This window comes from Argiope bruennichi, chromosome 5 (genome assembly GCF_947563725.1).
Source record: "Argiope bruennichi chromosome 5, qqArgBrue1.1, whole genome shotgun sequence".
NCBI classification, from domain to species: Eukaryota; Metazoa; Arthropoda; class Arachnida; order Araneae; family Araneidae; genus Argiope; species Argiope bruennichi.
In genome coordinates this window covers 30,829,822-30,846,783 of record NC_079155.1, presented here as the reverse complement: position 1 = coordinate 30,846,783, position 16,962 = coordinate 30,829,822, and the positions used below count along the sequence as shown (strand labels likewise).

The 16,962-nt window shown below is 31.0% G+C and overlaps 1 protein-coding gene across 1 annotated transcript in view; it reads right to left on the bottom strand.

Moving 5' to 3' along the window:
- LOC129968222 (phospholipase D1-like) overlaps positions 1-14,879 on the bottom strand; it is a 69,742-nt gene extending 54,863 nt beyond the window's left edge. The window contains exons 1-2 of the mRNA XM_056082075.1: positions 14,788-14,879; positions 8,401-8,539 (exon numbers count right to left, since the gene is read on the bottom strand). Of these exons, the coding sequence (XP_055938050.1) occupies positions 8,401-8,539; positions 14,788-14,851 (203 nt within the window). The 5' untranslated portion in view covers positions 14,852-14,879. The remainder of the gene's footprint in view (positions 1-8,400; positions 8,540-14,787) is intronic.
- Positions 14,880-16,962: the final 2,083 nt, after the last annotated feature.

Genomic DNA, 16,962 nt, shown 5'->3' with positions numbered 1-16,962 from the left:
CGATCCTTTTAGTGAATAGGTAAAAGAATATCAAAATGTTTGAAGCACTTTTCTAGAAACAATGGATTAAACGGTCACGCTTAAACTTGAATGAAGTGGTGGTAATTTATCAGTTTGGTACGAAATACAATGAATGCAAACATTTCAGTCAATAGATAAAAGAATATCAAGAAAAACAGTGAAATAGTGAAATTCTATTATGAAAATAATAGATTACACTTGGAATGAAGTGGTTATAAGAATTTTCGAAGCTTATCGTTTGGGCATGCGCTGTTATGAATATGCGGAACCCGTGCAGTTTTTGTTGTTATTATTCTTTATTTAATTTCTATAAACAATAAAAGAATCCTAAGCATAAAGCGGCGAAAAATTAAAAAAACACAGTCTGCGAAAAATTGAAAGTCACCGTCACAAAATAATGGTGTAAAATAAGATTTATTTAATTTTTTTTTAAAAAAAACTAATATTTTCGCTTTATTAGATACAAAAAAAAACTATTGAGAAAGCCAACGTTACATACTCGTAATTTTATTTAAAAAAATTAAAACTGATTATTTGTTTTAAGAATTCCTTAAACTTTTGAAACATGCGGCCGATTTTTTATCGGAAATTTAAAAAAAAAAGAAAGAAAGAATCTACAAATACATTTTTACTTGAAGAAAAACTTTGAGACTCGAAATGCTCATACAGTTAAAAAAATTAAAAATGTAGTATTATAATATTAAAAATAAATAAGAAGAAATGTAATTTAATACAATTATTGTATACGTATAATTAAAGTGCTCTGAATTAGGCGATTTTCTTGTGTATTTACGATCATATATATTGAAATATAAGAATTTATAAATATAAGAATTTATCTAAATAACTTGCTGTTAAGAATTTGTTTGTTATCTTTGTGGGATTTTGGACCATAATTTAAAAATGCCTGATTCACTAAGCAGTCGAAATGTTCGTTTATTTTAAGCATCGAATAATAAATTTTTCGAATTAAGTTATGTTACTACGTTTGGGACCGATATTTTGAAAAACGCTGTAAAATAGTTATATTTTTAAATTTCTGTATAAAACTGATTTTAAAAATCTGTGAAATCAAAATATGCCATTCAAATGTCAAAAGGTGTTTCAAAATCTTGAAAAAATGTTATTGTTTTTGTTATTATTGTTGTCCTCTAAGAAGAAATATTAAACAAAAACTTTTTATTTTAGAAGTTCGTCAAATAATTTGTTCAAAATCTTGCAGATAGCGTAAAAAAAATATTACCCAGTTCAAGAATTTAAAACAAAAAAAGCTATATTTCTATTGCTATTATTTCTATTATTCTAAAATTATTATTTCTGTTATTCTAAAACTATTATTGCTATTATTCTAAAGCTATATTTCTGCCTAAGAGTTCAAGAATTTAAAACAAAAAAGAAGCTATATTTCTATCCAATCTTTCAGTATTGCAGTTCGATTGTTAAACAACATAAAATTTTCATTTTTTTTTTTTTTCGCGTTCTGAAGCATTAAAACAAATATTAAACATTTCTAAATAAAATTATGGCTTATTCTCTAATTTAGAACCATCGGAACATATTGAAATATTATTGTACTAAACTAGAACAAAACTTTGAATTAGATTATAATTGGAGGATTTTTGCAAAAAAATTCAATCAAAGAAATTGAAAAACTAAAAATTAAAAATGTTAAGTAACATTAAAACTTGCATTATGCAAAAATAAAAATCAATGCAATTTTCCAAAGAATGAACTTAGAAAAAAAAAATTCAAACGGTTTAATAAAGAAGACTGTTCAGAGATTAAGAATACTGAATAAAAAAGTATTTGATATTTTCTCAAAAAAAATCTATTTTTCAATGTAATTATCTATCTTTAAAAAATCTAAATGATAATATCTATAAACTTATCTGTAATCTGAATTTATGTTATCGACAAAGCGCAGGACCTTCCATCAGTTTCATGTTAAAACAGTTCGATTTAATGTTATTCCTTTTTTAACGTTTAAATTTATATCTACCACTCTACCACAATGCTCTGGTACAGAGATAAGTCTTGGTGTCAGTCTTAAGATAAGTCTCAGTCATCAGTCAAAATGCAACTTTTAAACTGGAAATAAGAAATAAAAGAATTCTATTCTACCCCTACATGACCCCTGTTATCTCAAGTCAACACAAATACCACTCAACTGACCACAGGATGATGGAAAGGGGACCGATTGTCCTTTCCAGCAGACAATCTCAAGATGGCATGCAGTTTCTTTACGAGATAATACTGTTAAACGGAGACAAATATAGTAGGGATATTCCCCCAGGCCGTTCAACTATGGAGTCGACACAGCACTTGGGAGAGGCCTACAGAGAAATTACCAACATGATGTCCAACTAGACCAGGGGGACAGTGAGTCGCGAATCACAGGGCGGGGGGGGGTCGAAACACTCGCAAACCCCATAGTCATCACGGAGACAGTAGGGGATCGATTATTTAAAACCGACCCTCAACTTTTTTGTAAACGCGCATCGTTTAGATTCTTGCTCTACGTGACTCGTCCCAGTGACGCGGGGGTAAAAGTATTGTGGCGTCATTGTATCAAGGCACCGGCAAAAAAAGTCGTCTTGGAACATGGAAAAGATAGATCAAGAAAATGGACCTCGACAATAAAATACTGAGAAGTCGAGTAATAATTTGAACAATGACGAAAATCAATAATTATCCTAACAGATAATCCTCAGGAATTTTCCATATAATCTAATCTTTAACAGACTATTTGGTAATGATGTCATTAATAATTTGCCTTATATGAAACATTATATGATTTTGTTTGCATCTGGAATCAGTTTTAAATATTATTTTATGTGCATTTGTAAATAAAGTAACAAATTTTCAGGGAAATTTTACATTAAAAACGTATTAACAAAACTTTTTCATTATTTTGTTAATAACTTCTTGTCATATAAAATGATAAAATAAATAAATAAACAATGCTCGCTGTTTGCAAATGTTATCTATAAAATAAGTATTGTTAAAAGAAAGTAAAATGTTTAAGTACTGTGATTTCTGATCTTGAAATTAGAGCTAATGATTCCAAATATATAAATATGTTCTATTTTTAAGTTGAATTCAACCAATAAGAAACTGGAAGAAGGTATATGAGAAAAAGTCTCTTATTCTCGCTAATAAATGGCGAACTCCATCTGCAAACAATAATTACGAAAGGACCTATTAGCGTGCGATCTTTGGCGATTAATCGCTGGGGTAGGGCTTACTTAAGCAACATAACACCTAATGCGTCTTTCGACTTCTTTCCTGATCGATTCAAAACAAAATATGACTTATAATTGCAATCATAGTCACAAAATAACATACCAAACTTCATATATTTAAGTCATTCATTTTCTGAATTATTATATTTAGATGCTTATGAAGGAATAGACCGTAGACGTTGAACCCTTTGGCGGATTTGGTTTCCAAATTTGATACATATTTACATTGCGGATTTTAAATCTATGTACCAAATTTTACCCATCAAGCTCTCTTTCTTTTGTAGTAATGCGCTCATTTGTACTCGGGCAGCCAGACATCCTCAGAAGAGATTTCATTCAAAATTCGATAGAAATCTACAAATTCAGTGTAAAAATCATTTACCAAATTTCATCTATCTAGCTCTAAGCTTTTTAGAATTAATGTATTCACAAAGAGACTTAAGTTGCATTTTTCGGACGCAAAGATGTCTCAAACATGGAGATCAAAGTCTCGAATTCGGATCTTTTGACGATTACTATACTTTCTCTTTGTATGCATTGTATACGAAAGAGTAAAATAATATCTTTCATTTGCATGGATTTCACTTATGAAATATCAATATTTAAGATGTCGGTGGACTCTAATAGGCACTTTTGCTAGATATTCACTTAGATTAGTGAAATTTCTTATTTATGTATTAAAATATAAATACATCAAAAATCTTTTTTTTTTTCAAAAAAAAAAACTTTTTTAAAGCAAAATTTTCAAAAAATTAAAAGATGTATAATTTTTAGAAATTTCAAAATATTCCAAGTGATTTTGCTTTTAATTTTTTTCTTATTATTTTTTTTTCCTTATTACCTTTTATAATTTTATTTTGAACAAAACTGTATATGATTTTGTAATTCCAATTAAAAGTTTAATTTTTTAAAAATATTTTTAAGTACACTTACAGAATTTTCATAAGAAATTTTTGTTTTTCTGAATTAAAATTGACTTTTAATTTTCTAAAAAAATTCGAAACATGAAATACATACATGTGTTCTTTTAATGTTTACAAAAATTTTTATTATTAATTTCATTTCATTTCCACAAAAATTAAGACACCTGGAACATTTCAAAGATATTTAAATTTAATTGGAATATCTTTTAAAGAAAAATCATTACAATGATAGTTACTTTTTTTCTCTAGGTTCTTCAAATATTCATTTTATTGAACAATACATTTTATAATGCTATTTTATTTCAATTTACATTTATTTTGGTGATAAGGCAATAAAAAAATCATATTTTGAATTATTTAAAAGTCCATTGGCCCCTTAAGAATATTAAACTTCACTGAATAATAAAATATTGAAGGAAAATAAATTTCATTGAAAATGCATTAAGAACGTTTTAAAAAATTATGTCGTATACTCGACGATTCGTCATTTTAATATATTTATTTAATTTTAATCAAAACTGAACAGAAATCAAAACATTCCATAAAACAAGAGCGAAGTGGAAAGGTCCTTTGAGGTCGCTAACGACTCAAACTTGAGTGAAATACTTGAGTTACGATAAGAAAGCATACACTCAGCATTAAACAAACAAAAACGAGTCATCGCTGAATTGTACAATTTAAAACTCACATTTCTATCGATGATTCGATAAAAGATTGTACCAATATACAAATAAAGAACGAAATCCAGTCATTTAATCGTAAAGTAGCAATTACGGAAAGAATGATTATCTAGAAACTTAACGGCATTAAATTTTCTTTGTAAGATGATGATGTCTTTATCTGTTCAAGTTGTTTATCCCTGACGAAATCTGTCTGTGATAATAATTTTAATTTCACTTTTTACTTTCTTGTATTTTTACTTCGAAGAGGAAGTGTTGCAATCACCAAATTAATTCGAACTGCCCGTGTCCGAAAACCATATTTTTAGAATTGTGTCTGTCTGTCTGTGAACACAATAATTCAAATACGCTTTGAGATAGACGAATGAAACTTGGTTTGTATTTTGGACTACAATTATAGATTTCTATCAATAACATCCATTCTGAGGAAGTCAATTTGTCCATCGAGTACAAGGGAATACGATAAATAAAAAACGTTAAAAAAATAAATAAAAAAACAACAGAAAAATAAAATTTGATTCACCGATTTAGAAATTAAAATGTAGATTTTTATTCAATTTTGTACCAAGTATAAACTTTCGTATGTATGTAAATTCGATTACTCGAAAACACAGATTAAATAATTGATATCTGGTATGTCTTCTTCTAAATACAATTGTAACTGTTTGTCAATTTTTGTTTTCAATCAATCAGGGAATTAAAAAAAATGTAAAATACTAATTCGAGTTTCGGTTACTTCTGTTATAACCGCATGCTAAGGAGTAATCTCCAGTAGTCGTGCCATAGATTCAAGAAAAGTTCTCAAAGATCAATATTTCGTAACTATTATTCCCCAATGCTATACAAGGCATTCGCAACTGTATGTATGGTTCACAATTTTCATGCGAGGCCAAAACACCATTATTAAAGCGGAAGAAATCCGTTTCAAATTTTGAAACAAATCCATCAAGAAGTAAAGAAGTTGTCTGTAGATCTTACTTTCGAATGCACATAAATGTGATTTCAAGAGTATAATAATGTCGATAAATGAAATTTAATACAGTTTTAATCTTTAAATTGTAATAAAATTTTAAAATAAATCTGTCAAAAAGTTGACCATTTATTGGTCTGCACATTCGCATATGTATAAGCGCGATGATTCAAGAGCAATGTTCTCCCGCTGGTGTGGAGAGGGGGGTGCCAGCTCAGGTGTCGTCCTCGTCATCTGACCGGGGTTCAAAATGACGAGATCCGTCCCAAAATAGCCCTAGTGTTGCTTTAAACGGGACGTTAATATAACTAAACTAAACTAAATCAAGAGCAATGTCTTAACGCAGCGTCTTAAATAAAAGACGTTTGGTGTATGATCTTGTGACTACAACTGCAATTCTGCATTGATTGTAGGGTTTTAATCGGTCGAAAAAAAAATTGTGTTCAGAATACATTTATTATTTTTTGCTATATTGCAATTCTTATGTGCCAGACTGAGAGTAAAAAGCAGTCTACTCATAATGTTCTCTCATGTTCTCACATGGTTCCCAATTTTACATCAGGGAAGGGGCATAATACCTTTAATAGGTAATAAGCAAGAAAGTTTCCGGAAAACACCCTCTGGTGAGAATTACATCTGTATGTCCGTCTGTCATTCTCTATCTCTATCTGTCTGTAAACACGAGGATTCGAAAACATAGTCAACTAAGGGAATGATGTTTAGTGCGTAGTCTGGACACCAAATCAGTAGATTTTTATCGTATTTTAACCCTTTCTAGGGCCGTGGGAAGTATGCTTCCCACCAAATTTATCAATCTTTGTATGAAATTATGTAGGTTGGCTTAAGTTCTGACAAATTTTTTTAGTAAGTCAGAAACTTAGATGCTTCAGTTCTTTATCTCAGACAAAATGATGTGTCTTGATTTATTACTTAATTATTAATGAACCAAATTAATTAACTAATCAAATTAAATTTATCTAATAAGCTAAATGAATCCCTTTTCTTATTCTAATTTCAAGCCTAAAAATATTTTAATATAATATGACTAGAAAAAAATGGCCCTGTAAAGGGTTAAATAAAATCTGTTGTGCCTATCTCTCTGCTGGAATTATTCTGCGGGATTTCTTCAGCGGGAATTATTTAATATTTTCTCTTGAATGATTTGATACATATTTTTTACAACCAAAGACATAATATCAAATTCTGGACCAAATATTTCAAGACAATGCCCATCTGTCTGCTTGCATATTCCTAAAATATGATAACTCAATCATAGGGAGTGGTTTATCGGAACTTTCTCATATATTCACAAATAAATCCGATTAGGCAATGTTAACAGCATGCTATCGGCGAATAATAATTATGAAAGAGCCTATCAACGAGCGAATTTTGGCGATAAATCGGTGGAATGTTTATTGCATTACCAGAACACCGAATGTGTATTTTGGACTTCTTTTATCCGACCAACAGAAATACAATTGTGCAAATGCAACAAAATCACAAACCACATTTTCTATATTTAAGTCATACATTTTAGATGCTAAATCTGCAAACCAAACTTTATTTATCTAGCTCTTTTACTTCATAATTATTGTGTTAACAAACCCTCGAGCAACCAGATAGACAGACTTCCTCTGAACGGATTCCATTCAAAATTTGTAAGAAACTTTTAAATTCATTGTTAGAACCATTCACCAAATTTCATCCGAGGAGCTCAAAGCCTTTTTAAGTTATCGTTTTTATCACAGTGATATTTATGAAAATTTGATAATTTCCAGACTCTGGGTGGTCAGAAATATGGAGATTCGTCAAAATCTGAAGTTCCAATTTTTAAACGATTATAATATTTTATCTCTGTATATTTCGCATTTTCGTAAGTAAAAATGTTATAATAAACACTACCTAACTATAACCACACTCGAATCACTCTTGGAGTCCCCCCCCTTCATTCAGAGCTATTCAGGATTAAACTGAGAGCCAGCAATAAGATGCATATCAAAGCTAAGTACTAACAGTGGTCACTGTACAACTCCTGTAGGTAAGCCTCAAAATTGGGTTGGAGGTACCGGAATAAATATCGGAAGTTTCTTATGTCCATATATGCGATACCCTTGTTGGATGACACTATTAACCGGAAAAAGCAAGCCTTAAACACCTTAATGTAAATAACTGAATGCCATTCACCATGATAACACTGAGCTTTATGTGATCAGTCTAATGTGACTGGCCATGGTACAATCTCTTACATAGAAGGTATTTCCCATCATTAGAGTAGAGGTGACTCAACCTTACACCATATCTTATTCATCAGGGAAGCAATCACCATACCGGAAATTTCTCGCCCAACTCATTTAGGCAGCATGTTCACATAAGTAGAAATATACGGTTTTTTATTATTATTCATAATTTTTCTATTCATCGCAATCAAATCCTTTTACGCAAAACAATTTATAGTATTGTGGCGAAAATAAGGCATGCTCTTAACAACTAGTATCTTCATACACATGCTAAATATTTTTAAAAGTACATATGAGGTTCATCTGATGTGCAAATAATCGGCTTACCAACATTTTCTATCTTTATAGTAAGCGTCCTGAATAGAAACAGTAATTCCACAACCTGGCACCAATCTTTTCAGTGTGGGGTCTTCGAAGGGCAGGCATTGTGACTGTATTCTTGAATAAGGGATCGAGCCTAAGCCAACTGCAAATTAAAAAGATAGAAAAATTATGAAAACTAAAAAATGTTTGAAATAAGCAGGAGTATCTCTAATAATAAATATAAATGCTCGGCATTATTAGTGCTTAAATATTAAATGGGCTTTAACGTTCTAATATATGAAGCATAGAGAAAGTATTGTCATCGTCAAAAACTCGAGATTTTGATGAATGTCCACGTTTCGGAGCTCCATGAGTTCAAAAACACATTTTCGGAAAATATCTGTCGGTCTGACTGCGACAACGATGACACAAAAACGTTTTGAGCTAGAAAGAGATAAATTGTTATACGATTTTAATACCAAATTTGCAGATATCTATCATATTTTGAGTATAATCTGTTCAGACGAAGTCCGTCTGTCCAGTTGCTCGAATAAGAGTTAACACAATAATTACAAAACGAGAGCCTAGACAGATAAAATTTGATACACAGAAATAACATCAATATTCTAGACACTTTTCAAATTTTCAGCCAAATCCAGGAAGGGGTTGACCGTCTGTCAGTCTGTAAATTTAGAAAGATGTAACCGCGTTAGCTCAAAGACGCAATGACTTAAATATATCAAATTTGGTATGTGATTTTATGACTACAAATGCAGTTTTATGACAAATTTTTGTTTCCATCGGTTGGGAAAAGCGCGTCTTAATCACAAATTCTATTTCTGGATACTATAAACATCATGCCAGGGATAAATCGCCAAATAACTCGCCAAGGATGACGCGATAGATTCAGTAAAAATGCTAAATTCACGCCAAAGGTTAATATTTTGTAACTATTGTACGCCAGTGCTATGCAATGAGTTCTCTAGGTTAACAACTTTATTAAAATGTATGAGAGAAAGTTTTAAGGAGACCACTCCCGTTGGGGGAGGGATAAAAAAAACGAGTGCTTTGTTTCATCTGTCTAGCTAACAGCGCTTTTGGATTATCGTGTTTATATGCAGATGTGGTTTCATATTTTTTTTTATTTGATGACATTTACAAACTGAATACTATCTGTAAATTATATGACGCATCATGCTTGTTGTAGATTTTGTTTAAAACATTGAACTTGAACAAAGGAATTTGGGAAGTAGCAAGGGCTCAGTAAAAGAAAAAATTTTCGAAACCTTAATTAGATTTGAAAGTATTTAAAAATTAATTGAAATTTTATTGCATGCCCTCAATAACTTCAAAACATATCATTGCACAAAAACAAATTTTTTTTAATTATCTTTTCAAGGATATCAATTATATTTTCGTATATTTCCTTCCTATAAATATTCTTTAAAAAAATATTACAAATTTTTTCAAACAAATATATTACAAAAATACTTTTAATTGCTTTAATTATTCCGTTTTATACACACGTGTTACGATCACGTTAAAATACATTTTTTTTATATCTCGGTTATCGCTGCTACGTACATAGTCAACGAAAACTTTGAAAATAAAATAAAGATAAAAGGATCAAACCTAAAACATTATGGAACTAAAATATATCGGATCTTCTTTCCTGCGATAAATTTGATTTTTAAGCTAATACAATCTATCTTCACCCGTATTCGATAATTTCCTATTTTTATTTTCTCATGTACGTAGTATAGAGAAAGTTTAAGAATCGTCAACAAATTCGAACTCGTGATTTTGATGAATCTCCACGTTTCAAACCTCCCTGAGTTTTTTCTAGCTCAAAAAACGCTTTGAGCTAGATGGTTGAAATTGGGTATACGGTTTTTACATCAAATTTGCTGATTTCTATCTGATATGTGAGTAAATTCTGTTCAGAGAAAGTCCGATTGTTGGATTATAAGTTAAAAAGATAACTACAAAACGAAGAGAGCTAGATAGATAAGATTCGGTACACAGATTTAACATTTATAGTGTAGACATTCTTAAATTTTGAGCCAAATACAACAAGGAATTGACCGTCTGTCGGTCTGTACTTTCAGAAATAAGTAAATGGGATAGTTCAAAAATGCAACGACTCATCAATATATCAAATTTGGTTTGGGAATTTGTGACTAAAAGTGCAGTTTTGTAACAAATTTTTGTTTCAATCGGTTGAGAAAAACATGTCTGAAACACAAATTCGATTTTTTTTATAAATATATTATTAACCTCATGCCAGGGATTAATCAAATAACTCGCAAGGTTTCACATAATAGATTCAGAAAAAATGCTAAATTCAAGCTGAAAGTTAATATTTCATAACCATTGTATGCCCATGCCATGCAAAGTGATTCCTGGCATGGCAAGTTTATTAGAGTCTATGCGAAAAGGTTTTTGCAAGACCATTCCTGCTGTGTTTTTTTTTAATATATATATATATATATATATATATATATATATAGGGTGTTCATTAATTATTGTTGGGGTTTCCGTACCTCATAACTTTCGAATAAAAAATATTACTCAAAAACCGATTACGTATTCGTAAATTACAACTCAAAGAATTTTATTAATGATATTAAAGTGTAAAGCTTGCACAATTTGCACTTTGTAGGCATTCAGCTGAAGGCGATTATGTATTCGTAAATTCGCTGAACAAATTTTGACTTTTGATAATCGTGCGGGTTCTACAGTTATGTTTATTCACTTTTTCTGACACATGAAAAGTGGATTCGTCACTGAAGAACCATTTCCGAAGGTAATTTTCATCATCCTCAATTCGAGTCAAAATTTGTTCAGTGAATTTACGAATACATAATCGCCTTCAGCTGAATGCCTACAAAGTGCAAATTGTGCAAGCTTTACACTTTAATATCATTAATAAAATTCTTTGAGTTGTAATTTACGAATACGTAATCGGTTTTTGCGTAATATTTTTTATTCGAAAGTTATGAGGTACGGAAACCCCGACAATAATTAATGAACACCTTATATATATATTGTTTCCATCTTCCTGTAGTTTTGTGTCGCTTTTGTTGATTGCTGTTATTGACAATCCCTGGACCAAAATATCAAGACACGGGCTGTGATTCTCAGAAATTCCCATCAGGCCCTCCATCTTTTTTCTTACAAGTTTATTTACGTCTATTTTTATCTCTTTCTATCGATACGACGGTGTTTCACCATCCCCCATAGTGAAGTAACCGACGGATGTTTACGAAAAAGAATTATACTGAAGGGAAAAGGCGTGGCTTTTCTTACAGAAAACTGTCTTTTCCAAACAGCGTCTGTCGTCATCCTGAAACTTTTCCTTATCTTTATCCCCTTTTCTCTACATAAAATCGTGGAATTTCGGTAAGTCCCTGATTACCTTGTATGGAGCTGGTAATAATAGTTCCAAGATTCATTCAAGAAATATTAACCTTTGGCATGAATTAAACATTTTTACTGAATCTACGGCGAGAACATGTATATTGGAACTATGTTTCGCTGGCTGATTGACACTTGACACAAAACTTCTGCAGTTATAGTCATAAAATAACACACCGACTTTTATTGATTTAAAATATCCAATTAAGTTTGGAGGGGATTTTAAAAAAATATTTTAATATTTATATTATGTTTTTATTAATATAAGGATAAAACGATAAATAAAAGTGAAATTAATTAAATATATATGTAGCTTTTGAAGATAAAAAATATTTTGTTGAAAATTTTATCATTTTTTGTTTTTGTTTTTTACACAAACTAGGATTGTTCTTGAGGAAAAAATTGTTGCAGTTTTTCATTTTTCTTTGTGTCATTAAATCTTTAACATATCTTAGAATGTAACTTATGATTATCTGAGAATTATATTCAAAAATAAAATTTTAGAGTACAATATATGAAATTATCCATGAAATTTTGGAATTTTTTTTCTACAATTTTTACATTAAACAATCATAAATCCACTTCTAGAGAACTCAACATCAAATCCATAGTTCATTACATTTTGCATAGCATAAAGAGCATTAATTATAAACTTCATTAAGAAATCTTAATTATTTATTGAGATATGACGATCTTCATACAGCAGAATTTTCAAAAAAAACTCGTTCTTCAGAAAATACATTTAAAGATTTTAAATGCTTATAAATAAGCACCACTTACAAGTCAGTAGTTTTCTATAACTTGGCTTTTAATTGACACAGAGACAAAATAAAGATTTCACTATAAATAGAAACTTACCTTTATTTTTCTGACATTGCAAAAAAAAGAAAATGCGAATTTTCATCCAAATTCATGTTTTTAACTTAGCCGGATGCCTTAAGGTCATTACTTTTATGAGTTATTGCATATTGCATGCATGTGAAGTACAGAACGAAAAACGTACAACTGTTTGACGGATTTGATTCTACAAAATATAATTTTTTAGCATGAATCTAGCATTTTTATTGAATCTATTCTGTGATCATTGGCGATTATTCCATCGCATGCTGATTCATAACACACGAAAGTCAAATTTTTCTTTTAGACACGTTTTATCCAGCTGATTGAAACCGAAATTTGGCACGGAATTGCAATGTTAATAACAAAATCAAATTTCATAAAGGTAACTCATAGCGAGTTTGAGTTATCGCCGTTGCATGCTTGCGAAAGATAGACAGAAAAAAAAAATCAAACCCTTGACGGATTTTGTTCCAAATTGGATAAGTATCTACTCTTATATGTACAAAATATGTAAATATATGTACAAAATTTTATATATCTACTTCTTTTCATTTAGTGATTATTGTGTTAACGGACAACTGGATAGACAGACTTCCTCTAAATGGATTTCAATCAATTTAATTATCTATAAATTAAGTGATCAATTAAGTTGTAAAAACTATATACCAAATTTCATCAGTCTACCTCAAAATGCTTTAGAGTCACCTTTGTCACAGTCAGACGGACAGACATTATGGCAAAAATACGTTTTTCGAAGTCGGAAAAATCTAAAATGAGGAGAATCGTTAAAATCTTAAGTTCGAATTTCTTAACACTTAGAATACTTTCTTCATATTTCATATATGAGAAAGTAGAAATGTTTTTCTTTTCGGATTCAGAGAAATCTGAATGCAAAAACATAAGTTTTCAGAAAATTACTATCATAAAAAGTAAATTAAAACAAATCAGTCAACATGTAGATAAATTAAAAATTTGTTGTTGTTGCTAATCTCCATGGTCTGACGTAGTCAGACCAAATCCAAAAATCCGTTGACAAGAAGAAAGTCAAAAACGAGGAAGGGAGAAGAATAAATTTCTCCCCAATGAAATCCTAGACAGTCCAGAATATGTTCAGCAGAGGCCTGATGCTGGCAGCATTTCGGGCAAAGAGGGTAAAACTTTTCACCCTGAGAAAAGAAAAGACATTTAAGGTGCCACTGGCAAGGCGCGACAGGCAAGTGTTGGTTTTTCTATCACAAGGAAGATTTAAGGACTGCCCCGGCTTATTGGCTCTATACCAATCATGAGTAGGGGGAACCATCCAATTCTTCTTATTTAGGAATTTCGCCTGAGAGTTCTAAGTGTGTGAGCTCAGCAGAAGAGGAAGTCGCTAGGCTGCTTCCTTTCTTTGCAAGCCTGTCTGCTATTTCGTTACCAAGTAGATCCACATGAGATGGGATCCACTGGAAATGAATATCATGTTGAAGTGAAATCAGCTTCAACTTCTGAAGAATAGACAAACTTGCTTTATCTCCAACATAGGTCCAATTGTTAAGGTGTTCCATTGAGCTGCGGCTATCAGTAAGAATCCAAAGGTTCTTATAATTATTTTCGTGTAAAATTTTCTTAAGTCCCTCATCGATTGCTAAAAGTTCGCTTCTAAAAACGGAACAGAAGTCTGGATTTCGCTGACATAGAGAAAAACTAGACTGAGGAGTTATAATATAGATGCCACTACCTGCAGAATTGTCGATTTTGCTGCCGTCAGTATACAATTTAATGTCACATTTAGGGATTTTATTAATGACTTCCAAGGCCAATTGTCTGAGGCATTCTGACGCATTTTCCTTTTTATTAATGGGAACAGGGAGGTTGAAATGAAAGTGAACCCTGGTAAGTTCTTCAGTAGGATTCATACAGGAGTAAAGAGAATGTGGCTCTACATTTTTAGGAATAATATTCTGAGACAAGACTTGACTAAAGGAACTATTTTTCTTGAGTCTCTCGAAAATTTGTAGAAGTGTGAAACTATATTGACCAGTTATTAAAATGTTCCTGTATTATGCAGTATCTACTGTCATACTTTCCGCCACTGCCCAAAATTCCTTGTCCCCGAAGCATTAAATAAGTGAGACCTCAAAAAAAATCGTAAAACATGTTTGAAACAATTCATACTTTCAGAATCTTCCTCGGTGCTTCTGCCTGAGTCTTCTGCTAACAGAGGTTCTTCTTCACTCATCACTTCTCAATTTTCTTGCTGAGACACTTTCTCGTCTTTTTTATTTTATTCGAATCAAATCAAAACTGAGATTAGATTTGGCAGTCGAACATAAAATATCATCAGCGCCTGAAAACACAATTAATTATAGAATTAGGCTTACTTAAGAAAATGAACAAAACAATACATAGTAGAACCTCGATTATCCAGATCCCTATCAACCGATGTCTATTAATCAAACCGCTGTTCGAAAATCCGGCCAAGCTTTTCACTTCTTACTTTCTTGTATACGTATAGAGAGTGTACAGCAATCATCAAAATATTCAACTCTAAATTTCGATGCATCTCCATGTTTTAGACCTCTCCGAGTTCGAAAAACACATTTTTAGAAAATGTCCGACTGTCTGTGACAAAGATAACGCTTTGAGCTAGAAGGTTCAAATTTGATATAAGTCTATACACTAAATTTGCATATTGTTATCAAATTTTGAACGAAATTTATTTAGAGTCAATCCGTCTGTTCGAATACAAGTTAAGACAATAACTACGAAATGAAGAAAGCTGGCTAAATCCTAGGGACGGGTACCGTCAAATTTGGCGCCAAACTTTAAAGATAAAGTCACCAACGTCTCTTGAAAATAGTTATAATATTGAGAAATAAAATTCTGAACATTACAGCGTCCGCGGGGCTTGGCGAGAAAAATTTGGCGGAAAATTGCCAAATGGTACCCGTCTCTAGAACTGTACCAGAAAGCTATATAGATAAGATTCGGTACACAGATTTAATATCAATAGTGTAGACACATGTCAAATTTTCAGCCAAATCCAACAATGGGTTGATTGTCTGTCAGTCTGCACTTTCAGAAACATTTAAACGCAATAATCCAAAAAAGAAATACTTTAAATATATGAAATTTGTTATGGAATTTTGTATCTACAAGTGCAGTTTTGTGTCAAATCTTTGTTTCAATCGGATGAAAAAAACGTGTCTAAAGCACAAATTCGATTCTCGGGTATTATTAACGGCATGCCAGAGATTAATCGCCAAGGAAGATACGATAGTTTCATTAAAAGTGCTAAATTCGCGCCAAAAATTAATATTTCGTAACTAGGTACTTGTCGGTTATAACGGCGTCCAAATAGCGCCAAGAAAAAAAATCTAACCAATTTGACGATTTCAATCGTTAAACTATATAGCATGTGAATCGCACGTTAAAAATTTTTCATAGTAAATAATAATGCACTTGAGTATATTTTATTATAATTTGGCGAAATTTTTTCTTTGCGCTTTTTGGTCGTCTTTAAAACCGAATTGTACCCTTAACTAATGTACGGCAATGCCAAGCAAGGCGTTCTCTGGCATGACAAGTTTATTAGAGAGTATGTGAGAGTTTTTTAAAATTTAAGTTTCGGGGAGACAACTTCGGCTGGTTTAAAAAGGACGTCGGATTTTTCAGAAAAGGAGCTCAAAATTAGTAATGAAGCTGATTTTCGAAGGTTTATAATGTCATTAAAGGAAGATAATAGTATATTGTAATAGTATAAAATAATAGAAGATTATAATTCTAGTAGTTTTAAAGAGAAAAAAAATTTTAAACCGAACTTTAAATAATTTAATACTGATGTAAGCAAATTTTAATTATGTTGACGAGAAAAAAAAAATAATACTAATAAACATGTTCGAAAAGTTTCACGTCATTGAGCGGCACAAAGTATTCTTTTGAAAATACCAATAAAAGAAATCATTAGAAGATGAAAAGAAAATTTCAGAAACCATTAATTTTCACGTGTTCTCTATGAAGAAGTTTGAAATTAATAAAACTAACGTTAACAATTAGTTGTTAATGTTACTTCTCTTGTTGTTACTTAAACAATTTTGGAAAGTTGTGCCGAAAGAAAAAAAGTTATGATTAAAAATTTAATCCCTTTTAATCGAATTTTCGATTATCCAAAAAGATTACAAAAAGTTTTTAATAACATCCAATCAATTTAATAGACAGTGTCTCGGGGTCTTATTTTTCCATGTTGAATAGATTTCAGTATAAAGCTTGTTTTAACCCTTTAAAGGGCCATTTTTTTCTAGTCATATTATGTTAAAATATTTTTAGGCTTGAAATTAGAATAAGAAAAGG